This window comes from Calonectris borealis, chromosome 5, assembly GCF_964195595.1.
Source record: "Calonectris borealis chromosome 5, bCalBor7.hap1.2, whole genome shotgun sequence".
NCBI classification, from domain to species: domain Eukaryota; kingdom Metazoa; phylum Chordata; class Aves; order Procellariiformes; family Procellariidae; genus Calonectris; species Calonectris borealis.
In genome coordinates this window covers 42,681,303-42,706,502 of record NC_134316.1, presented here as the reverse complement: position 1 = coordinate 42,706,502, position 25,200 = coordinate 42,681,303, and the positions used below count along the sequence as shown (strand labels likewise).

The following is a 25,200-nucleotide window of genomic DNA, read 5'->3' as shown; positions in this document are numbered from 1 at the left end:
ACTAGATTGTAGTGGCTCTAGCACAGTAAAGAAATTACAGATGACAGTTCAGCTTTGACAAAAACATGAAGGAGCTGCTCCTGATGAGTTATTTCCTTGTGAAGTCTTCTGTAACTTTTTAAAAACAAACATTAATTCTAATATGTGATACCGATAAATGAAGGAAAATTTGTTTTATGCATGCATTTAATGAGTTTAAAGAAGTTTTAACACTGTATGTAACTTATGATACAAGGCGAATTATTCAAGCGTTCTGTCAAATGCCACTTTTAACCTAAAGCATTTAGCTTATTTGTCCTGAGAGCACAGGAAGTCTGTATTTTTAAAAAAAAAAATCCCTTCCCCCCCCCCCCCCATCCAGCAGATCACAGCTTGGAGGTCAACTAAATCCTGACTCAGTGAAAGTTTTTCATCTCACCCTAATCACACTGGATCGTTTATTAAAGCTACATAAAAAAGGAAGGATTTTGGACTCACACGTGAGACGCAAAGTGCCTGCTCTCTATTAGGTTCACCCCATTTTCATTAAGTGCTTCAATTCGTCTCTTCAGTGCCATCAGCAATTGTTCAAATTCCTGATGTTGCTTCAGCAGGCTTCGAACAGCATCTACATGGTCCTGCATTTAATAAAGAAAATTTGATGAAGTTTTTTCTTGGTCATATGTTGTTTCTGTAGCAGTGAAAAAAAATTTTGGAACTTATTTTCCCCCTTCTTTTTCAGGCAGGAGATAGAGTGTACGTTTTGCATGTGCCTAAGGATGTTCAGGGCTACAAACAAGCAGCAAGTGTTTAGGTTTGTGTCATATCTGATTCTTCTGTTTTATGTTTCCATTATGGTTCCATTTTCACCTTTTAAGGAAATCTGCATTCTGAATTTATGCCAGCACTCTGACACATCTAGGTACTTGCAATATGAAAGGCCGTAACAAAGTAAAACTTTATTCCACTTAGTTGACCCAAAAGTATCGAAGTTTCAGTTTCAGCTGAAAACATAAAAGATGGTCAGATACCACAACCTCCTCTGTCACTGATCTTGTGAATATTGCCTGCATTTGTTTTTTCCCTTCACTTGCTTTAATGTTTTTAAACTACTCAATGAAAAGAAAAAGCTTTATTTTTTAAATTTTTACTTCACCAAAAAAAATATTAATTATGTTCAGGCCAAAACCTTTTTTTTTTTAATGGTTAGCCACCAAACTGATGAGTCAATTGTATATAAACCATCTGACATGTACAAACACAGCAACAAATCACAACTCCAGCTGTTTTTAAAATGTTTTTTGAGAGACAATGAGCTTTGTTCTCATTAAGATGAGTAATAAGAACCTGAAAGTCTAGTTTCCAAGTATTAAAATACCATGACCATAAGAATGAGGAAACTGATCTAATTAAGAAAATTGTTGCTACTCCCTGGATGGGGAGACAAAGTAGGAGAAAACAAAATCAGCTGCTGTACATACCCCAAGGTCATGCCCCCGGAGAAAGGCCTCATGGCCAGAGAGGGCTGCATTGATACGGTCTCCCTCCCTGTTGAACTTCTGCAATTCCAGGCCATCCTGCAGCTTTTTCCGTCGCTGTTCCCACATTTTCTCCAGCTCTTTGTTCTCCTCGGCAAGCCTCTCCATGGACTGGTAGACATCTACGGTCCTGCTGTTACTGGGTTGTTTGTGGATTACTTTGCGCCCTAGCTCTTCCAGCTGCACAAATCTTCCCAGAGTAAAAAAGAAAAGTGAGACCTCACTGCATGAGGGAATACGAATTCTCTTTCATCAGAGCTTTTTGCTCTCTTGGCAGTGCCTAAACATTAAGCTTCCCTCCCTCCCTCCCTCCCTCCTTTTCACTCTTTTCCTGCTAGCCATGGTTGTGCACTACGAAGTGCAGCTGGTTATTTGCTCAGGGATACATGCTGGAGGCAGTAGGTGAGATTTCCCCATTTGGATTGAAAACCCATATAAGCAGGCTTTCCCATTAGAAGAGAGAGGAGGGCCAACTCAGTATCTGGAACTTTATAATAGTGCAGAAGGAGAACTGAAGATGATGGCAACTGGAAGCATAAGGCCTGAAAAGGGCAGGACTAGGGGAACTGAAATAAAGTGCAGATGGCACTATCTGAGTGTCAGGAGAGCTTGTGGAACACTGCTCCAAACATAGAGCTCCTCCTTCCCCCTCCATCAGCCAACAGGATAAGTATGCAAAACTAACTGGATTCTGTGTTCTGCAGTCTCCTTTTGACACTAAGTTTCAAGAGCATTTGAATAAACTCTTGGCATCACTTTCACACACAATTTATGTACACGATGAACATGTTTCATCTTCACAGTACTGTTGTCATATCACCCCACTCGGCCCACCCTGACAGAATCTCTCTACCTTTCTTTCTGAGACCTAATTTCTTTCAGCAGGTCCTGATGTTCCTTCAGCAATTGCTCTGCAGAAGCCACGTCCACACCCATTTCTTCACTGCTCAGTTTCTCCCGAATGCCTTCTGCCCACAGCAATAGCCTGCGGCTGTCTTGCAGGAATGACTGTTGATTTTGGGCCTGCTGCAGAATGTCCCGCTTCTTTTGGGTCTCCAGCTTTAGCTTTGCCAGAAGCCTCTCCATGTTCTCCACCTGCTCAGTGATGGCCCTGCTCTCTGCAGGGTTGGTGTCCTTAATCCTACAAGAGGAAATAAAATACATCCAACTGGATGAACACTTCAGGCATTTAGAGATTGAGCCAATACTCTTTAAAAGGAATAGATTTGGATATTTACACTTCCATTAAAAAGAAAGTCAGCTAAGGCAACAAATGCTCCACACTAGCAAGAAATATTGGTGCGAATATGGTGTACTGCAGAAAGTGCATCCCTGTGAAAGACTCTGGTAACACTGTTGTAGTTCAATGATTCATTCCCATTGTGAATCTACAGAAAACTTAAAGAAGTAAAAAATTTAAATTTGTATTTCAAATTCAAACTCCTGTGCACAATTCTCTGCTTTCTTCCCTCATCCTTGCTTCCCCTGATTACCCTCTTTCAGGACCTAAATGATACCTAGTTCAAAATGTGGAAGTAACTCTCATTAATAGAGGTAGAGATAATTTGTTAGAGTCACAAACAATCCTGTGGTATTTATTCTCCTACAACAATGAAGTCTGGAAGCAATCACTTCACCAATCACCCAGCCATATTCAAGAGAGATGATCTCAATCCAGCAGGCAAGTCAGTTCTTCAGGTTGCTAGAAAGAGAAACTTCAAGAGAAACTTCACAAGCTGCTCATTGTCTTTACAGCCATAATTTACAACATGATCTTAGAGAACTAGCAAAGAATATGGAAACAAAGAGCAGGTTCCTTACGATTTTGCAACACTCCTCAAGTATTCAATTTTCCTCTCTATCACCAGGACCTCTCTCTCAACTGAAGACAGTTTGCGCTTGTCTGACTCCAGCCCAGCAGGTGAGTTCCCTGGTTCCAGATCCCTGAGTTGGACCATCTTGTCTTCCAGTAGTACTCCTATGCTCTGACAGTCCTGAAGAAACGTCCTCACATCAGCCACTCCAATCAGCTCAGAGCCCTTCTCCTCCTTCAGAGTTTCCATGCGTTCCCACCTTGGAGAGAGATAACCTGATTACTTGCATCTAGCCTCAGTCACTACCCCAAAACTTGCCTTCGCCTAAAGAGCGGATGCAATTTATAGCCTTTGTTATACATGAGCTATATCCTTTTTCTATTCAGAAAAAGTCTTGTGTAAAGATTTCATCAGGACTTAAGTGGGCTGAAGGGGTGAACACTAGCACTCCCCCACAGCCTCAAAGTTCATCTCAGTGCCATCTCAAGCAAGGGCACCCTGCTCAGGTGACCAGAACACACTGGACATGATGCCAATAAACAACAGTGTTCAAAATCAGGACCCGGCTGTGCCTCTCAGTTCCAGCTGGGTGGCATGGTGCCAGGAGTATGTACACAACAGGTACTAAACATACTTGGTGAAGTCAAACAGGGTTTGATGTTCCTTTCAATATTTGTGAACGGCACCCTCATCCTGATGTTTAAGTAACCAAATCAGCTGCTGCCGTGCGATAGAGACAGAACTGCTCTGAATCCATCACTGTCACTTGTGGATGGATTCATGTTGTGCTTTAACGCACACGCACAAATTGCTGCAGTTTAAATATCTCAGTGTCAGGGGCCTACAAGCACCCCCCAGTCCTGGAGGCATGACACCAGGCTCAGGGCCACCCTAGAGGGCAGCTGAGGGCTGCCCCCTTCCCCCCCCCGACAGTGGGGACAGGCTGCCAGGCAGCTCTGAGGATTAGGACTCACCTCTGGCCCTGGCTACCATCTCAGGCCTGCCCTGCTCGCCTCCCTGTGGGACTGGCCCTGCATGCTGAGGCCCCTCTGCCCATGCTGGCTCCACATCCCAAAGGGAGCAGCCGGACCCTCGGTGTGCCCTGACAGTCTGGCCCAGGCCTAGGCCTCACACCAAAAATGGGCTTCCCGGCCAGTCCATAGCCCTGCCCCCTCACCACAGACTAGTCGGGCCATGGGGACTACGGGCTGCCCACCCTGCCTGCCCTGCTCCCTGGCTGAGGCAGTGGGACAGGCCCCGGCTGCGAGGCTCAGCCCAGGCCCCAGGAAGCAGCCCCTGCCCCAGTCCCTGTTTGGTGGCGATAGCCGCACCTGAATACAGCAAACCTCAGCCGCACGCGAAACCCTTCCCTCCGGCCAATTCTGGGCATTAAAAATCTATCACACGGGTATTCTCTCAGTGTAGTCTAGCTCAGGCGTGAAAGGTCAGCCCTCCAGTTGCCCCCATGAAACAATCCTCTGTTTTATCAGTAGCATCTTTACCTGCTGTTGATCTCTTCCAGCCAAATCTGAATCTCAGAATATTTGCTGGGACTGATCTTTCCATATTTAATGGCTAAGTTTTCAATATCTCCCAGCTGGCTTTTGCCTGCAGCCAGTTCCATTAAAAAGCTCTAAAATAGGAAAGATATAAGAATGCAGAACTTGAGGTTTTTCCATTTCTATGGAAACGATTTTCAATAATTCGTCATATCCACTCATCGCCCACTTTCACAGTTGGCTTCTCCATTTACCTGTCTGCTGACACCATACACACCTGCGCAGGTAGTTCCCTTATAGCCCTCCCAACCTCCCCTGGTGTGCACACTACACATATGCACCTATGTCTCACTCCACTGGGATGCAAGTGCACTGCAGGATTTTTTCATCATCTGGCATTTTTCTTCAAGTGGCATAAGATAAACCACAAAAAGAGTCCTTCAGTACCATGATACTTGTACAGGATACCACATCCACAAGAGAAGTTAAAGGGACATAATTACATCAGCTTCAATAAGCTTGGCATAGTTTATATGAAAGAAATATCTGATCTATGCACGACACCATAAGTTGAAATGAATGAAAAGACTCTCAAAGCTTCATTTCTCAACTTTATCTATTCTCCCAAGGTCAGTCTGATTTAAAAGGTGTCATCTGTGAGCAGGGTACCTGGTATTTCTGCTGCATGACCTCCACATTGTCTGCTTGAGGCTGAAGAGTCCGGAAAATGTTCTCTTTAACTTTCATCCATGACTGAAATTCTTCGCAAGAGCTACAGAAGCGGTAATATCCGATCATCTCCTCCAGAGCCTTTTTTCTGTCCTGTAAAAAAGATGAAGAGTTAAGTATTGCTGTAATAACTCCTTGTTTTTTGAAGGAAAAAAAAAAAAGATCCTTGCATTTAATCTGCAATACACAAGTGGTAGCTTAGTAGTTTTGCCAGACACTGCTGAAAGAGAACAGGTTACCTTAAGACCACAATACTTTTTCCCAGAGCAACAGCGATTTAAAAGCATAAGAGAAGCAGTTGGAGAGTGCTCAGCCCCTGACAGGCAGCAAGGCCGCTGTGCTGCTTGCTGCTGCTGACTGAAGATTTACCTCAGTAATCTCAGGAATATGTAAAAGTCCCATACAATACGTTTTTGCTGGTCTTTAGGGCAGGATTGCGGCAGGTGGGAGTGAAAAGTAATAAATGGAGAATGCAGATTATGGTGGTTTATTTTTTCTTGTATCAGGTAAGCCAGCCCAAAGATTTAGGAGCTGCATCAAGCAAACATTAGAGAAAAAAAAAAAAAAGATTGCACAGAAGAATCCACTCTTTGTAAAGTAAAACGACTAGAAGGTAAATGGGAAGTTTGCCAACATAAAATGCGTTTTGATACAAAACTTTAATGATAATCTCAAGCCTTGAAGTCCCACAGGACTTCACAGGATCGAGGCACATTATTAAACTGAAAAGCAGAAGCTGGCACAGCACTTGACCTCACTTTGCATTGCTTTAGACTTGACTGTTTTTGTGATCTGCAAAGCATTGGAGGGGATACTATACCTCAGCCATGCTCTGTAGATTTTCATAGAGTGAATCTATTTCATTTTGGGTCTTCCAGATGTTCTCTGGAAGAAAATGAACATCTGGACTGGAGGTTCCAGGGAATGCAGTTTCAGATGTTGCCCAGGTTCGACTGAATGGTAGCTTAGTTGTCTTTTGGTTTAAGTCACTTGAGGCTTCTGTCTTCACCATCTGTTAAGCAAAATTTAACAGAATCAATGGGTGAATATTTCTGATTTGGATAAAAATTTCACATGGAAGGAAAATTTGGACTTGCTAGTTCAAATCACAGCACTCTGACCCTTTAAACAAAACATTTCCAGTATTTGTTTGAATCTGTTTCCTTTGTTTTATTCTGAAGGAATGAACCAAATAACTGAAAAAGTATTTTAGTTTTGTTTAAAGAAGAAGTTTCATTTAGCTCATTTTAAAATACATTGATTCAGTAAAAATTCTCATTTTCTGCCCACATCAAGGTTGAGTGTTGTTTTTTTTAACTTTTAAATTACCAACAAACCAAGGAATCGACTATGCTCACAGTTCTATTTGTGGTGATATTTTAGTACCTGAACATTTCCACTTTCAAAGCCTCTGAGTGCCCTAGTGAATAAATGCTTTTATTTGCACATTGATACCATCTTGTCACATGCTTTTTCATGTTTAATAACAAAGCAATACAATTTTTGTTTTAATAAAAATTAATGTTGGAATGATGAGGTAAAGACCCAGAGTGGTGCTCATAGCTCTCAAACTGGTTTGGCTAAACTGAGAGATCATAGAAGTCTGAAAGAAGCAAGCTATGAAATATGCCATTCGTCTCCCCCGACTTCTGTTGCCAAATGAGCTGATCTCAAGTCAAAAGTTCCCTTTCTAGTCAGTGAAAAAGAGGGGCATCTGCAGAGGTTAACTTCATCCCATGTGCCTTAAACATCCATCCTGGGATGGTGTGAATTGCTCGTGGAGCTGTGGGATGGCTCATCACTACATTAGGATGCAGAAAGAATTTGTAAAGATGTTTAGATTAAATGTCTGCTTTTTAAAGCTGATTGAAATGAATAATGTTACGAGAATAAAGAGTGAGAAGGTATTTGTAAGGACCAGTAGAGGGAACTAATATAGACGAGCATATTTCTAGCATTTCACAGAACACTAACTAGGTGGGCTATGAGTGGCCAATGAACTTCTTTGTCATCTAAAAATTTGCCTCAATTCTAATGAAAAATTTCTTCTGAATTAAAAAAATGCTTTTGTTCAGGTCATTTGGAATATTCTGTTCTGGCAAAATCAAAATATTTTACATAATTAAAAAACATTTAATTTATATTCTTCAACAGAATGTGACATAACCTCTCATCTACTTACTGCAGCTGGAGCTTGCTCTGCTGCAATGTCAGCCTGCTCTTTCAGGCGTCTCATCTCAGAGGAGTAGGCTGCAATTTCCTTCTCCAGGCGCAAGTGACGATGCAACAGCGCTTCGGCGCTCGATTCATCTTTTCCGTAGTCCTTGCTGGCAAGAAGGGGCTGCCTTTCTCGCAACCATGAATTTGCTTCATCAATGTCAGCAAAGTACTGAAGGAATACAGGGAAGAAAACACTTGTTTTCATCCTGAAAGTGTCATATCCAGCTCCTTCTTCTTTTGAAAATAATGAATAAGGCAGAAATGCCATTAGGTCTGTAGCTATAAGGTTACTTCCAGGTGTTGTGAAAGCTATTAATAAGGTAGTTCTAAATCCGTGATGTATTTCACGATTGCGTCAAGCACAGATAATTCACAGAATCATAGTGAGTAAATAGATTCAAGAATTGCCTATATAACTCTCTAAAAACTCCTAACTAACTAAAACCTTATGGTGCTTAATGGCAGTGGTAAAAGAAACCCACAATGTACGACATCGGCAGGCAGCACGTAATTCCAACAGATATTTACTAAAGGTTCTAAGGAATAGTCCAACAATGAACAATGAACTTGGTCTACAACAAAAGCTTTCTTCTTTTTTTCCAGAATTTGCAGTGTGCCTGGCTATGGTTGTAAAAAAGCAAAAAAAGATTTTGAGATATAAAATAAAGGTACAACAGAAAAAAAGAAAACCCATAGTAGTAAAGGAAAAAGGGAGAAGAACTAAACCACCATAATGATATTAAACTTATTAGACAGAAGAGAGAATTTAGACTTTGTCAAGAACAACGCTGTCAAGTTTTGATCAAGGTCTCATGGGAACAACAGACTGAGCAAAAAACTTAGGAAAGGGAGAGTAAGAATACCTTATACGTTATGTGATTTGTGAATGCTGCTTTTATAAAAGATCTTTATTTGCAGATGTGTGAATGTTTGTAGGTGTAAAAGTGTAGATCAGAATGGCAGGGTCAAATGTTTCCCAGGCTTTGGGAAGTTCATGGTCGATCCAAGTCTTATGACATGTTTCTTTTGTAGTTGGTTTTGGGATTTTTTTTTTTCATGTTAGAAAAATGTCACACAGCTACCCTGATCCCACCCTCAAAAAAGACTGCATCAGCGCTATTATGTGAACTCTTTCCATTAGCATTTTTAACTTAGAGCAACCCCCAGCTGCTCAAATCTCCTGCCTGGCTGGCTTGCAGGAGGATTGAGACTTCTCTGATGGAGATCTTTTTTAAGACCAACACCTGAAGGTTTCCTGCCACTCTTGCCGTGCATGTAGGGGCATGGGGCAGAATCACATCCATGTCCCCCGTACCACACACCACAGCAGAGTCCTGCTTACCTGTTTGATGAGAGCTGCTGCCTGCAGCCGGCTTTTGCGATCAGCCACCTCATCTTGGAGCTGCTGCCACAACTTCTGGAGGTTGTTTGTCTGCCTCAGAATGTCTTCTTGGCGTGCAGGGTTCTTCTGGCTCAGCTCCCAGCCCCTCCTCATCACATCTGCACATAAGGCCCTGTGGGAATTGCACTCCGCTTCGAGAGCCTAGCAGAAGCATGGGAGACATGTCAGCACAACTCACTCCCCACCAGCTGAGAGCAAAGAGGGGGTCCTATTCTCCGCTACTGTAATATGTTTCCAAGAGCCCTGTGTCTTATCCATGCCTACGACTTTTCCCTGAGCCCTGAGATGATTTCCCCTTGGCTCCCCCCACACAAATTACTGTCCTGCTTTTTGCCTTTGACATGAAGCTTGTTATGCAGTCTTCTTTGAAGGAGATACTTGTTTGTCGTCAACCAATTCAGCTGTCTTATGTCTTCCAGAAGCAACACATACACAAACAAATGTATATTAATGCACACAAATGTATATTAAAATTACAGAAGAGGTTCCTGTTTCAGTTCTGCCATGCAAGTTCTCAAGTCCACAGGTCTCTTCACTTGTTCACAGTAATTCTTTGCTGTAAGAAGGTAGTAGCTCATATAGCTAAACTTTTGACATTAGCACACAGCAAGCTCTTAGGGAAAGTGGTAACAGATTCGTAAGCTCACACAATGTTATCCATCCTGTCTACTGATATCTGTCTTCTTTTCACCATCTCTTTCTTTCCCCTCATCTCTCTTGGCCAGGAAAGGTGGGTGGGAAAAACAAAAACTAGCAACCTTTTTTCCCTCCTATCCAAAGTGAGCTAATAAGGAGCCCAGTGTTTTCTCTGGAAGCCACACTTCTAGTCCAGTAAGAAGTATATTCCTTCTCTACCCTTTCCTTCCCCTATTGGAGAAAAATCCCTACCCTATAGATTTTTTAAAAATTCCAAACACTGGTCATGACACTTAACAAGTGGTTTGACAGCTTTCTTATAAGTGCTGCACTGACTGAACTGAAGGACATAGATGTTCTAAAGTCTTGCTATAATACAAAGACAAGGCATCACTAGCAAAGTAAGATACCTTATGCTTCTGAATAGAGGCTGTAATCTGGCTGACATCTTTCCCTAATGTTGTTGTTCTTGCTAGCTTCCATTTCTCAGAGATCCACGATTCTTCCTCTTTGCAGTCACGGAAGAATTCAAAAAGCTTCAAAGCATCCTCTAGCTGAGATTTTCTGAAACAAAGAAACAAACAGTATGTCTCAGTCAGAATTAGGATCCCACGGAGACAATGGTAGCATAATCGAAGAAGAATTCAGAAAATCCAAAATTTGAATGCCTTTACCTCCTCTTTGTTATAGATTAATTTATTCAGGGAAGAAGACAAAGGAAACAAAGCTATATTTCCCTCTTCCTCTAGGAGATGAGGAGATAATCACATGCTATTCGGACTTTACATAAAGCAAGTCATAATAAATGCAAAGATTGAAGCTATTCTTCATCTATGAAAGCAAGTAATCTCTTTCAGTCAACTGCAATCAAGGCACTCAAGTTGCTTATGTGAAATGGAGAAATGAAAAATTCCAAATGCTGGGAAGCTATGTCTTCTGATTAAGGGAGTGATTGCTATCCTAATCAGGAAGAACGGACCCATAATCACAGCCCTACCGTGACTTGCTCATAGCTATAAGGTTCTGATACAGCTGACGAAGCATCTGAACTTTCGCATAAAGCATTTCTGGTTTATCTGTGCTGTCCTTGCTGATTTCTGCTGTCCTCTGGGTGATGTGTGTCAGTCTATCATCATAGGAAGAGATCTGTGAGTCAACCAAGTTGTGCTTCTGCAGCAAGTCTACTACTTCCAGGAGCTGCTTCCCACAGTCCTGGGAATTCACTAGCACCTGCAAACAAAGTGAGAAACAAAAGGCAATGGCAGAGAGTGCATCCAGGGGCTCGGTACAAAGAAATCAGTTGAAAGGTTCCTGTTGACTCTTATAGCTTCTAAATGTAAAAGAATGATGTCAGCTAGGTAAAGTTGAAAAGCTGCCTAATCAGAGGAATCACACTTTCATACTTATTCTTTCAATTTCACAAGCTAATGGCAACAATCCAGAGTTTCTATCTACTGCAGTGCAAGTAACGGTCTCTTCAAATAAGCATCTGTTTTCACACCTAAGTTATTTCTATTTATTAAGCACTCAAGGTCTCAGAAATTCTGGGTGCAAGGAACAGCCCTTTGCTATACACCTATCTGTAGGCAGATTGATTCACAGTCTGTATTTGGAGAATTCTACAGTATCCCATTTTATGGTATGTTTTGACTGCAATGTTTTTTTGTTTGAGGAACTTACTTGCCTTTGCTATCTAAATAATGAAAATAAGTACTTCATAGTATTTAACTGGTGGCTGATGAAGGTATCAAGTGCTGAAAAGTCTGTCCTCTTTCTAATTATATCAATGGATATGATTATCAATCCTATTGTAGGATGTTATCTTTCCTTACCAATCTTCTCCCATATGCTCAGGCTATCATGGTTCCAACACCATTATTACCATTAGGTGTTCTTTGCTTACTAACAGTAGGACAGAAAGATTCATAACTTACGGATAGCTCTTATCTTTAATTTGAAATTCACAACTTCATATAGCCTGTTGACTCTTTCAACTTAGGTACAAGGCAACCTGTAGTCGTAAGGATTTTTCTGTCTTTAAATAAGACAAGGCAAGACCAAAGGACGTATATATACTTCCTGCCATTACAAAATCAATATGAAACCAGCTATTTCCTATGCTAAAGAGAAGACTTTGGGCTCTGACACTCTGGTAATACTTAGAAATTCTTGCTAAAAGCAATCACTGTGCATTTACAATGGAAATTTCTTTCTCACAAGTTTAGATACCTGAAAGCCAGACATATGCCTGAGCTAATCCCTACCTGTATAATCACAGGAGGTACTTCCAGAAGGTAATTCAGAAGAATTACGTGGAATGGGAACAGGAAGCTGTTTTATTCCACTTTTGCTTTTACACTTCTAAATTTAGGTGAGATTATTTCCCATCTTTATTTTACTACATAACTTGAACCTGTAGTGCACTCCCTGTAATATTATATCTGGCTTTCTGATTAAGGACGGCCCTGTAGCAAAGCCTGTTTTTTCTCATGTATTTACTTGCAATGACGAACTGAAATGCACAGTTAGGCATCTAAGTAAAAATGGTCTATTTTTTCTATAGCTGATAGACTTATCTTCTGTTGGCACCAGGCAGTCCCTGGAACATGGGGGCTTTTTTAGGGACACACACTGGTAGCAGTGCAAGCTGTGTAACGGTCAAGAGGGCTCACTACCTGCAGCTCTTTCAGCTCCTCCGTAATGGCATCAATGTCCCTCAGGAGGCCCAGAATTTCCTGCATTTTACCCAGGGAGTGTTGTCGTCTCTGCAGCTGATCCAGAAGATCCTGCCATTGCTTTGAAATGCTGTTTTGCCTACAAAGAAAGGGAGAGAAATGACAAATTTAGACCAGAGACTTTGGGCAGCACTGGAAGATTCTCAGTGCTTGCAGCTTTAGAGGAGCTAAATGAACACACACAACTCTTGCCACTAGTGCAAGAGGACAGGCCATGATCACAAAACAGGTCAAAGCAATGTTGTTATCTAATTAGCATGATCATGGGGAGGAATTTTGACTAGCACATCAACTGTCATTGACTTTTTTAATTTAGACATTGTTTTTTATGGATCCTCATACCTGACATCCCACATTGCTTTCATCTGATACAACGGAAAGGCTTGGAAAAAAGAAGTGGTCTTTAAATGGCTGCTTAAAGTAAAAAATTAATCTAAACCATATCGTGAGTCACATCTGATCTCATAAAGAGTTTGGTTTACTCATTTATAACTATTTTTCTTAGTTTTCCCACAGGTTTCTGATTTTGTCTGAACTTAGAAAAGCATTGAAATACCACAAGAGAAGTTATTTGCATGGCATTCTTAGCCATTCCCAAATCAGGCTATATTGATAATCAGAGAACTCATAATTTCTCAAGATTTGCTCCAAACTGGAGTCCATCTGAGAAGACTTTGTGCCTTAACTAATCTGTATCTCCCCAAACTACACACTGAAAAAGACATGTGTTTATTTTGAAAAAAATTGTATCCCTCTAAGCATTTTTGATGAAAGATAGAATTTTTGGCAGAACAAGTATTTTCATATATAATGAAAATATCTTAAAACTAATTTTGACCAGAAATCAGTCTGAGGGTTTGATCATTCAAGAAAAAAATTAAAATCTTGAAGACGATGAAGCATTTGTCGTATCTGCTGAAACTGTTCACAGGTAGAAGAAATTCCTACCAGTTCTACTCATGAAGAGAAGAGCTACGATTCATAGGTACAATTCATTTTCTTCCACCACACCACAGAATTTCAACCTCCACCACTACACAGTCTCACGACCGTCACTCACTTCTTCATGATTTGATCTTTGCCGTGATAGTTCTCCTGGCTGATGACTGTGGCCATTTTGTCCAAAGCTGTGAAGCGTTCCCTCCTGGGCAGTACATCTGCCACAATGGCTTCCAATTTCTTACTGGCAGCCTCCATCCTGTCTGCACTTTCTGGCCAGAAGTCCTGCTTCCCAATCACGTTCCTCATGTCTTCCAAGTAGGACTCACGCAGGGCTGCCTTCTTCAGGAACCTCTGGGCTAGCTGTTCCAGCCTTTCTAGCCTCAGCATCTCCTTCTGCAGTGCTTTTCCCCGGTTGTGCTCTGCCTTTTCCAGGATAATCCAGTGCTTTTCCACATCCTGCAGCATCCTACCCTCTGGGGGCAAGTATGGCCGTTGGTTGTTGGCTCTCTGCTTGGTCCTGATGTTAAAGAGATGAGCTTCAATCATACCCTTCTCTTGATATTTAGGGGGTTTCTCCACAGTGCGGAAGGTCTTGAAGTTGGCCATGAGCAGCCACATTTCCTGAAGAGAGTTGGGGAAATGACGGTCATCCAGTTCTGTCACCTTCTGTTTAATCCATTTCAGGAGGTCAGAGACCATCTGCTCATATAGAAGCTTCAAGTCATCTATCTCCTTCAGGAAGAACATGATCTGTGATGGGAATATGAAGTTACAAGCCACATAAGAAGCAGAATGAAGCAAGGTGGGTGAACAGAAAACAACACCTTCATAAACCACGCTTAGGATTCAAATAGTTAAATATGTGTCAGGAAAATAGCATTTAACAAGAGGGTTGCCACAGTCATCACATTTTTACACCAATGTGGTGATAGCTATCACATCTGAGGCCAGGTGAAATCCTAGAATAACCTTCCATAAAGCACAGACAAATAAATATTATTTAATGTCTCATTTCAGTTTTTATTTAAGAAAAGGTTAATTGTGGAATAAACACCATGCATGTAGAGAATGTCAGCAGTTCCTATGTGGGCTGACTAGAAAGCAAGAATCGCAAACTGAAGGTTCAGATATTTTGTTTCACAAAAATTCCTAAACCCCAAACAATTCTAACCCATCTAATATGCAATTATTAGATACACTGCCTTAAGCTGTAGGAGACCATCTGACAAGATCCCGGTTCTCTCACGTGCCCACAGCAGATGTCGTCAAACAATCCCTTCTCAATCTCTTCTGTTGGAGCTGTTTTTCTTTATATAAATTATTAGAGAATGCCTTGTAGCCAAAGAGGGGTTTGGTAAGGGGGTATCTGATTCAATACTAATTTTCCAGTCCAGGACATTTATCCGTTTCATTTGTGGTCTGACCTGCCTTTATTTCAAGTTCAGGTAAACACTGGAGCAAATATTTAGAATGAAATCCATAATGAAATAAAAAGTCTTAGGATAAAATCATCCTTTCTTTGCACTTTACATTTTTTTCCATCTTTGTCTTTTTACTTTTTATTATATTTTTTCCTCACCTTAACTTAGTAGCCCTCCTGCAGATGCCAGGTTTAATGCTGAACAATGTTGTCTGCCTCTATCGTTCCCCTGAGCCCGCCTGCTCCAAACAGGCAGATTAGTAAGGGAGATGGCACTGAGCAAAGACCCAGTCCCTGCAAGTGTTAATCTGCTTTTACCTACCAGAAAGCACACTTGGCAACGAATAAGTGTCACAGTGTTGGAAGAAGAGTAAAACAGCACCAACCTTTAGTGCAGGAAAAGCAGCCCGTGACATCAGGGCTCCCTTCTGTATTTTCTGCCATCGTACCCAGTTCTCGCTGAAAGATCCTAGCAAATGCATGGTCACCTCACATGGGAGGCGGCAAGGAGATTTACCTCCCAGGGCTGATTCTCTCTGCCATCCTGGTCACACACTTAGTCTGAACTCAAAGGCTTCCTTGACACATTCAGGCTTCCTTCCCCAATCCTATTAGTATATTCAGAGCTGCCTATTTGAGGGGACTAAGGACATGAAGAGATTATCATCTGTTTCGTTCTCCTTCTGAATGTTTGTGTGTGTCAGAAATACAGGAAGACAGGAATGCAATTAGAGACAGGCTAAAAATAAGGAAGGAGGCAAAGAGAGAAAAAGAAGCAGGTAAGTGGAAAGAGAGAGAAAAGAAAGAATAAATGTACCTATACAGAATGGAAAAAACAGTGGAGCACAAGAAGAACTGAGAAAGGACAGAGTAAGAAATACTTTTCTGTGTTTTCTCATAATAAAAACGTTAGGCCTATTTGATCCTTATAGTTCCTCTAATACATTCTTCGTGACTCAAGGAGTATTTTAGGTTTATCAGAAGAAAAATAATGTCTCCTGGCCAAAATCCAGAGACTCCTGTGTAGGTCAGTCAAATCCTACTGCCCACTCTCCTCACTGATGTCCAATCTTTGTTTGACCGAATTCCAAGTCCTGCTCTCATCTAACGCTTCTCTTCAAAGAACATCACTGTTACTGATACATGTTTTGGGATCATCTTGTTCTTGTCCCAGACCACTTTGATAGCTGAGCAAACCCTGCTTTGCACAAGCTGTTCACCTTGTCACCACCAGGGAAGTCTTAGTTTGGATTTTTGTGCCTCCCATTAAGCAATATATCCCCCTTCTCAACCGCACAGGCAGTTCTCAGGGTCCAGATGTTCATGTAGGACCCATCCTGGGTGCGTAGGTTTTCTGTGGGCTATTTGTTTTGTATTTTTGACAAAACCAGAATAGGTTATTCTGAAGGTAGAAAAGAAATTCTTCTCTCTAAGGAAAGTGGTTTTCAGTGGAACAACCAGAAAATTCCTTCAGTTTTCCATGAACAGGATGCAAGTAGTTTTTAATATAACTCATGATCATATGTGAGACAAAATGTATGTGGAAACTGAAAAAAAAATTTTTTTAGCTTTTGTTTTTTTTTTCCCTAGGAGTGTTTCTCCTTCTTTTGCACTCCCTCATTTTTCATGTCTTTTTTTTTTTTTTTTTTTTTTGTGTGCATTTTGTGCCTGACTAAGGAGTTAGAAAGGATGAGGATTTTCACAGGAAATAAAAATCCAGAGTAGTTTCATAGAATAAAGTATCATCTTTCCTATTAAATCAGAAAATCGTTGACTAGGTCTGCTTTTGCCTAGCAGTAATCCTCCCAAGATTAATGAGATCTGTACGCCTCAAGCTGCCTTGGGGCCACATCAGTTCTCAAACAGAAACTGTGAGGTCAAAAAGGGATTCATTTTCAGTGAGGTAAATGCAATCCCCTTTAGAGAGTCTACAGACACTTCTCAAGATTCAAGTGGTGATAAAAGATCTTTCAAATGGCTGTGCCATTTGATTCAGTTCAAATGATCCTGAAGTTGAGCTTGCACCAAAAACCCCAAAACATTTCCAACATAAATTTAGCGTTACGTATTTAACTTTTAACTTCTGAAGATAGCAATGCACTTACTTTGGTAAGTTGCTTTTGTACTGTCTGTCCTTGTTTCAGTCTGGAGAAGTAGAGGTAATAGAGTGACACATAAGTCATGATGGATCTCTCATCTGGGTAAGGTACTGCCACATCCTCAGCATCAAGCAGTTTGCTGATTCCTAGTTCTTTCTCAGCAACATTGAAGGCATTGTTCAGGTTTTTGATAGGCTGGTCCTGCCGCAGTGAGCTATAGTGGATAAGGTCAGGCCTGCACAAGGAGAAGAACAGGGCGTGGAGGGGAAGAAAGATTTATGTTTGTCATAAGTTCTTTCAGATTATAAACCATAAACTGTTTATTAGACTAAGGAATGTGACAATAATGCTGAAATTACTCTGTCTGACCCTGAGCTTCATTCAAGAGCATCGCCCCTTGCCTACATAACAGGAAGAAAATTGTCCCTTATGAAATTAAAGTATCACTCCCAGCAAATCTCTGCCCTTCACTTATTTCTTCTCTTCACTGATGGATGAAAACCAAAGTCCACTAGAAAGGCAATTCTGAAAAGGGAGGTGACTCCCAGCTGGGGAAGTTACAGGACCCCACCGTGGTATCCTGCCAGAAGATGCAGCAGAACTGTTAATGGGAGAATAAATGTTCGAGGTTCTCCCAGGTGGTTTCTCTCTCCTGCCTTGGGCTGTTTTCTTCACACTTTTTCAAAGGGCCAGAGAAGGGAGAAAGAACGAGACTGAGAGGTTGCTTACTCTGTTACAATTGAACCAGAAGGTATACATGCTCACAAAGTTCAGACAATAAAACCAGTCTCTAAAATAATAAATTTTAAAAAAGAGCAATGGGAACATGACTGAGGGGCTAAGACTAAGTAATGGGCAGCATTGTTCAAATGTGTGATATTCCCTTGGAAATTCGAATTAATGCCCAACAAAAGGAACTACCAAGCAGGAGCTTTTGGTCCTTCTTTCCTCAGAGAGAGAATATCCATTTAAGAAAGGAGAGTCTTCAGTGAGAAAGTGCAAAGGGAGAATTGGACAGTTTCTTGACAAATACTTGTAATTCAGATCCTGGAACAACTTGTGCCAGAGCTAGAAACAGCAATGAGCAACTCCTCCTGAATTGATCCATCAGATATTACCTGTGAGCATGTATGAGTGCGTTGAAGGCCAGCCCATCACTCCAGCTTTTGGAGAAGTCCTTCACATTCACATTGGAATAACTGGCAGTTTTATGCTGACACCAGAGTAGTAAAGCTTCATTGGCAAATAGAACATCAGCTTTGCCTCCAAATTCTTCCTGTGAAGAGAGTAGGGAAAAGAAAAATCAGTGTGAACAATATATGGAAGTAGCATCAGTGGGTTTATGCTTATGTTCTCAAAGATCACTTTGTATTACTTCTGTCCTATTCACAAATCCTCTCAAAGTCATGACCTGCAGACTGTATCTGCCATGAAGGTAGAATGATTTAACATGAAAGTAGACATTTTCTATTACAGTAAAAGTGAATTGAATGAACTCAGAAATTATAACGTGAAATGCAGGTGTTAAAAAGTTTTTAAATGTTTCTCTTCTGCAAGGTTTGTAGAAATCAAGTGGAAAGCAAAGCTCAGTTTATTTGCTTCCTTAGCTGTGAACTAGAACACAGAAACAAAATATAATGTACCCAGGTCTAATGTTAGAAGTTATTAACTTTGATTTCATAATACCTTCATAGGATCTTATCTTTCATGTACTTAGAGTACATGTTAAATAATTTAAAAAAGAATACTTTTCTTCAGAGAAAGAGCAAAGAAGCGTGCAGTTCAAATCTAGAGAGAACTGTTGTCAGAGAAATTCTTTCTGGTGTTAAAAGCCAGTAAAAAGTTTGTGGAAGAGAGTGAGGAACATGAATATCCTATCTAACTCCAAGTTACTGTTTTCTGTATCTTTGAGAAACTACAAAATGAATTAAATTGCTTTTAGAAATTGCTGGCTGAGTAACTGGGTAATATTATAAGATCTGCACCATCAAAATGGGCAGGAAACATCATCAAGCCTTGCTGGCTTGAAACTCTACAAAGTCTCTGAAATACTCTAATCAGGCAAAAAGACAAAGACACTGTTTTACCTTATCAAGTTTGATAGATGAAATTTGAAATCGAAGTATAATGATCCAGATAAGTCCCAGGATTAAGGTTCTATCACCATCTACGATATTCTCAGGACCAATCACTTTTACTTGTACCTGCTAATAAACCAATATCTGTTCAGTGTAAAAAGTACTCATGTCCAGCTCTCTGAAGGAGGTATCTGTGTAACAAGCTGTTATTGAAGAGGGCGTTCAGGCTGTTTTCTTAAGGAAACAGGTTTTACGTGATATCTGCATCTGCCTATATACCTGTGAGCTCCCATGTTCACAGCCTAGCTCTCACGTGCACCAAGGATGAGTTTCAGCAAAAGCCTGGCAAAGGGACAGTGGTCTCAAAGATTTAAAGTTCCTATAAGGGTTTTGAAAACTGGTGGTTAAGGAAAGGAAAGAAACACAATTCAGTGTTCCTTTCCTCCAAAAGAGTGACGGCAGGGCAAACTCAGAGACCATCTCCTCTGTCTGGTCTCCAGCCAGCTAGTCAGCATATAGTTCTTGGACTCACTAAACAGTCCCAACATCCTTCTAAACAAGCCATGGCTGCCTTCTCCACTGCTACCTGAGCAGCAAACAAGGTTGTAATTTATGCCAACAAGGCTCTTCAAGAAGTCTGAGCATGCTATCCCGGCTCCTGCTATCTGCATGATCCCCTCTCTGGAGGCTGGACTCGTGACAAGTGCATGTGACAAATGACGGTTGGCTGGTCCCGCTGGCAGAGCCTGGATGTGCACGTACCACTGGGCCTTACGCGGTGTGTACCCTTAGCAGGCACCTGTCAGCTGGAGCCCCACACTGTATTGCATTTGTTTTGGCATTAGCAAAAATCCAGACATTATATACTTTCCCACGTCTACTGCTATGAAACCCCTCTGCTCCTTTGGAATTCATAGCACAGAGTTTTGTGTGATGATTTTCCAGAGAAGTCCAAAATAAATTGTTTGCTCGGAAAAGAAAATAAATTACACACTAACTTGTAGCCGAAATAAGGATGCACAACTGGAATAAATAAAACCACTGCAATGACTTGCTGAAACTGTTAGAATCAGAACTCTAAAAATCTCCATTTTTATACCAGGTAGCTTCACCTTTGCCTAATGGTGTTTGCTCTCCCCCAGCATCTGGCAGAACATAACATCTAGAAATATATAGAAATGCAGTATGTTTTCATTTAGGTGTGACTTGTTTTGCGGGAACATTAGCTGTTTATAATTCATGTTGCTCAAATAACAAAGAAATTCAAATCTGATTACTTTTTTTCTTTTAATAAAACCCCTGGCCTGTCTTCAAAGAACATCTTATTGTGTATTAGAGGGGGAAATCATAATGAACATAATACTATAATTAGTTAGTAACATACGTAAGCTATTGTGACCTCTAATATCAATATTAACTTACCTTGGATTTCAGAAATGTGATGGCTTTGCTGTTGTTCTCTAGAAAATGCACTCTCATCTTTCCCCGGTTCGGTCTGGGCAAAGCTTCTCCAGAGAGCAGCTCCAGGAGTTGCATGAGACAGATGCCATCCTTCAAGTCTGTGTAAATATCTTCTATCTCAACCTTTACCTGCGAAGACCAGTCAGACAATACAGACTCTGGCTGAACTTTTGACCTGCAGAACCCTCTGCTTCTAATACTAAACAAACAACACATTCTTGCTGTTTCACTGAGTCTTCTGTATGTCAGTGCACATATGCGAAAAGTGATGAATCTTAATTCACAAAAAATGGATTTACAGGAGGACTGACATTATTTATGAAAGTAGGCTGAAGTAAAAAAAGAAAAAAACCACAACTGGCAAATAAAGAAAAAAGCAGGAGATTTTGAAAAATATATAAAAAAAATCAGCATTTTCAAAAGCAAATAGTTTGGAAGTACTGACATGTTTTATTTCAATTCAAATGAATCTTTGCAACTTTTTATTCTCAGCAATGCATTTCATTTAAAAATTGGGCTGCTAATCCCATTCAATGACTCAGTTTTTACTCCATAGTCTCAACAAAATCTGTTACATCCTGCTTAGACCTGTGCTACCACCCAAAGTCTCCATATTTTTAGCCAGTCTCACACTAAACAGAAGATTAAGATCTTTTACAAAAATGTATTTCATTTCTGCCAGTAGTGAGGTCACCCAGTGCTTGGGTGATACAAGATGACATAGCGTGTACTCTGACCTAACAAGAACTTGCCTTGGGCATTTCCTTGGCCTTATGCCACTAGCCACCAAGAATTGACACTAAAACCATACCACACACCCAAAAATAATTTACTGTGATTTTCAAATGATGGTAAATAATCTTTTTGTCTTCAGAAAAAAAAAACCTCTGAAGTTAAGTAGTAGCTTTTTAAATTCAGAGAATAGTTACATGTAGGGGTAAAAAAAGGACAAGTAACAGACATGCACTTTTTCATTCCTGACCAATTATTAATCAGTTTAACAGATCTTTTCTCCAGAGAAAGAAGAAAACACTGAAAGTGTAAAAGCAACTCAGAGAGACTTTAAGTCTGTACTCTGTGTGGAACAAGAATTTCCAACTTTCTCTGACTGATTATCTCCATGAAAAACTCTCTGTTTAGTTGCCAAATTTATTTCTTTTTGCATATTAAATAAACTTAAAATTCTGCTTATGGTATATTATTACACTTCTATAAATGAAGAATAGTTCCATTTAAATTTGTAAAGAGACAGTCTTCCTATATCTGCTTTATGCCTCATCCAGCAATAGTTTAAACAGTTTTTTGCATCATTCTTGTCATAAAGATGCCAATCAAAAATTGCTTGACAAATTTAATCCAACAGCATCCTTAGTGCTAGATTTGAAGTAGTCAATAGTGCAACTGAGAATACTGCAGTGTCCTGTAGTGTGATCCACTCACCTTAAAGTGTGTGTTGAAAAGCTGAGACTACATTGCTGAGAAGACCTAGATAAGCTGTCAGTCTCTGCACCATTTCTTACCATATATGGTTTGGAAAGCTCTCGCAGGCTTTTTCCCCAATGCTTTTATGATACATGAACAAGTACTGTGCAGGAAGTTAAGACTGACATTTTAATCTTTGAACTTGAAGGTGTTTTTAAAATGAGAAAGTATATATATTTATCTGTAGCTAAACAGAGGTAATTTCCTGCACGAGAAAAACCTAACCTTCTGCAGGTGGCAAAATGAGAATGTGTTTTGCAGTTCTTCTCTCACGGTACAAAAAAAAAATTAAAAGTTTGTTGTGCTCTGAGGCTGCCTTTGCAGCAATCACCAACTTAAAACATTACACTGAAAAAAATACCTCTAGTACTGAAACATCATATAATAGTGATGAGCTAGAATGGACAAGAGGCCTTGTCCTGCTTGGTGTCGCCAAGGTCCATTTTCATCAATATCAACTACAAACTCTAGAAAAGGGAATTGGTTTTGGATGATGCAATTCCCTACTGTGGTACAGCTACATCATTTCTGCCTGAAATGAGTTTATCTGCAGTAAGTCTGGAGATGCTTAGAATATGTTGGGGTTACCTTACACACACAAATCAACTGTACGCTAGCTCTGAAGCTTTTTGGAAGTCTGAGACTTGCTGAAAACAAACTGGTCTGTACTTGCACAGTAGTATGTCTGAAATTGCTAGACTTAAGCAACTTTTTCAGAGCCATTGAGCAGCAACTCAAGCCGGACTGATCAGGTAAAGCAGAGAGTCTTGAATTTTGGCCAGGCAATTAAGAATTGAGCATTGTTTGGGGAAATCTAGACATTTGCAGATATGTTACTTATAGGAAAAAGAAGAGCAAATAAAGATCTTCCTCTGAGATGATCACCAAGATACAGTGGACATCATAACATGACAGGGTTATAAAGTCTACAAAAGTGAACCCTGATTTCAGGGAAGACTGGTAACATGGACAATGGAGACAGATGTAAGGTAAAAGATACAGGCTGGAGCACTCTGGTGCAAGCCTTCCTTGCTTGCATATATCTGTAATGACAACACTCTGGAAAAATATGTAAAAAAACAACATAAAAAAAGAATACAGAAATAAATAAAAAAAAAACAGAAAAAAATCCCCAAATTGAAGGAGCTACCTACATTATTCCTGAAGAAGACATTGTTCATCCAGTTGGTGAAGGTTTTCTTTTGCATGGACATGCGCTGCTCCTGCAGCTTTTTGATATGATCTTTTTCATACTCAGTACCCATGGTCACCTAAGAAATCAGAAACTCCAGTGAAGTGCTCAGTGCTAAAGAGTGCCCAGTGTGTGTAGGAAACCCAGCCCAACGGGTACAAGATTCAATACCACACCCAGTATAATACCTTAATGTCCTTTTGCTTGTACTTTGCACTTTAATTTCACTCAACTTTGTTTTTAACTTACTTGAGTTCTCCCTTTTAAAACGCATCTCTAGTTTCAAGATGAAAATGTGACATGTATCTATGCAGCTTTACTTTCTTTCTTTTAGTCTCTCCCCAGTCACTGGATCCCATGAGGAGCACCATGATCTGAAAGCCATCAATAATTTCCATAGGTGTGCTGGAAGCACATGACAGAGAACTGATCTTAGACCCTGTCAGAAAGAGGGATCTGCAAATCACTTCCAGTGCAGTGCTTGAAGGTGTGTTGTGTTCTCTGAGGACTGGTTGAGTTGTTGCTGTTGGCTTTCAGACCACAGTATTTCCAACTGAAATCAAATAGCTGCTTAGAAAGGAAGTGGAATCAACTTGGTTCTTTCCTCTCATGAGTTCAGTTTGTGCATATCTGTAAGAACGGTGACACAAGGTTCATAATCACATGGACAAGGTCCTGGGCTGGGAGTCGGGAAGCATTATTCCTCTTCCCCAAGCTGTCACAGACTTGTTTGCCTCATCCATATCAGCGAAAAATCAGGCTTGTAATTCATCACAGCACCCAAGCTGAACATTCAGGAAGATTAGAAAGGAGAAGTCTTCCCTTTAGAGTCTGTGACACAATAAATTGGATGTCAGCTCAACTGAACAACTCTTTTGGAGTCATTTGGCTTATGGTGTAAATCTGTAACACAGTGACCTTGCTGTTATGAAGGCAAGAGAATCATTTAAAAAAAAAAAAAACACGTAAGATCCATAGCTACAGACATTTTTAGTGACCAAACATCATCTGCTTGCACTACTGCCATAATTATAAGTATTATCTGGATATCAGCCTAGCTGTGAAACCAAGAAACCTGTTGTAACAGTGGGAGAGGAGAGAGGTGTCTGCTGCTGTCAACCCACTGCTAAAAGAGAAGGGAATGAAAAATTAACAAACCGACAAACTGCGGAGGTGTGGAGCAGGGTGACCGGCTTCCCAAATATTGTGTGTCTGTTTTGCAAAGGCCCAGTTCTGAGCTATTCTGGGCTCTGTTCCCTTTTAATTCATAAAACACAAAATACTGAAAAAAAACATTATCTGTCCTAGTGTGAGAAGACAGCAACAGGGAACTAGTAACAGCAGCCACTGCAAATGGGAAGTTGCTTGTCTGATAGTTTTCTATACTCTAATAAATATGAAGAATTTTGCCATTTTAAAAGATGAAAAGGTGTGGGAGGTGCAGAAGCAATGATTTGTTACTGCATTTTCTTTTCTTTTTTTTTTTTTTTGGCAGATGTTTCTTAACCCCCAGTGCTTGACTTCTGCAAAACAGGGACAGCATCGAAGCCTGACAGTTCAGCAACAACACACGGGAGGATCATGACCATAGATGAAAACCTTATGAAAGGAATAATTTAGCAAAGTTTCAAATGGAACTGTAAAGAAGATCCTTACAATATTTTCCGATTTTTTGAGCTAGTTCAGCACTGCCTACTTTCTCCATCTGGAGAGCAGATATGCAAAGAATTGTCTTTCCCTGCCAAAGGTGATATTAACTCACTCCTATGTCATAAACCCAGTTAATTAACCCATATCATAATGCCATTTCTGAATGTGCCAAATGGTTCTCAGAATGTCTGCGGGCTCCTTTTTTTAAAAGGGTTGTTATCCAAGCATTGCAGCCACCTTGAACAATGATCGAACTGATTTCACATAGGTGCAAAGGAAGCTTATTTGTTGAGCCACTGCCCCACACAACAGCTCACCTGTTTT

The 25,200-nt window shown here is 40.5% G+C and overlaps 1 protein-coding gene across 1 annotated transcript in view; it reads right to left on the bottom strand.

The window, feature by feature from the left end:
- The window catches only part of SPTBN5 (spectrin beta, non-erythrocytic 5), a 104,863-nt gene extending 79,893 nt beyond the window's left edge, over positions 1-24,970 (bottom strand). Inside the window, exons 1-18 of the mRNA XM_075152090.1 lie at positions 23,189-24,970; positions 20,514-20,681; positions 19,101-19,220; positions 18,132-18,289; positions 17,020-17,248; positions 13,613-14,244; positions 12,493-12,631; positions 10,815-11,047; positions 10,228-10,381; positions 9,122-9,322; positions 7,742-7,948; positions 6,380-6,571; positions 5,500-5,652; positions 4,834-4,964; positions 3,339-3,590; positions 2,371-2,658; positions 1,461-1,707; positions 478-617 (exon numbers count right to left, since the gene is read on the bottom strand). Of these exons, the coding sequence (XP_075008191.1) occupies positions 478-617; positions 1,461-1,707; positions 2,371-2,658; positions 3,339-3,590; positions 4,834-4,964; positions 5,500-5,652; positions 6,380-6,571; positions 7,742-7,948; positions 9,122-9,322; positions 10,228-10,381; positions 10,815-11,047; positions 12,493-12,631; positions 13,613-14,244; positions 17,020-17,248; positions 18,132-18,289; positions 19,101-19,220; positions 20,514-20,681; positions 23,189-23,299 (3,755 nt within the window). The 5' untranslated portion in view covers positions 23,300-24,970. The remainder of the gene's footprint in view (positions 1-477; positions 618-1,460; positions 1,708-2,370; positions 2,659-3,338; positions 3,591-4,833; positions 4,965-5,499; positions 5,653-6,379; positions 6,572-7,741; positions 7,949-9,121; positions 9,323-10,227; positions 10,382-10,814; positions 11,048-12,492; positions 12,632-13,612; positions 14,245-17,019; positions 17,249-18,131; positions 18,290-19,100; positions 19,221-20,513; positions 20,682-23,188) is intronic.
- Positions 24,971-25,200: the final 230 nt, after the last annotated feature.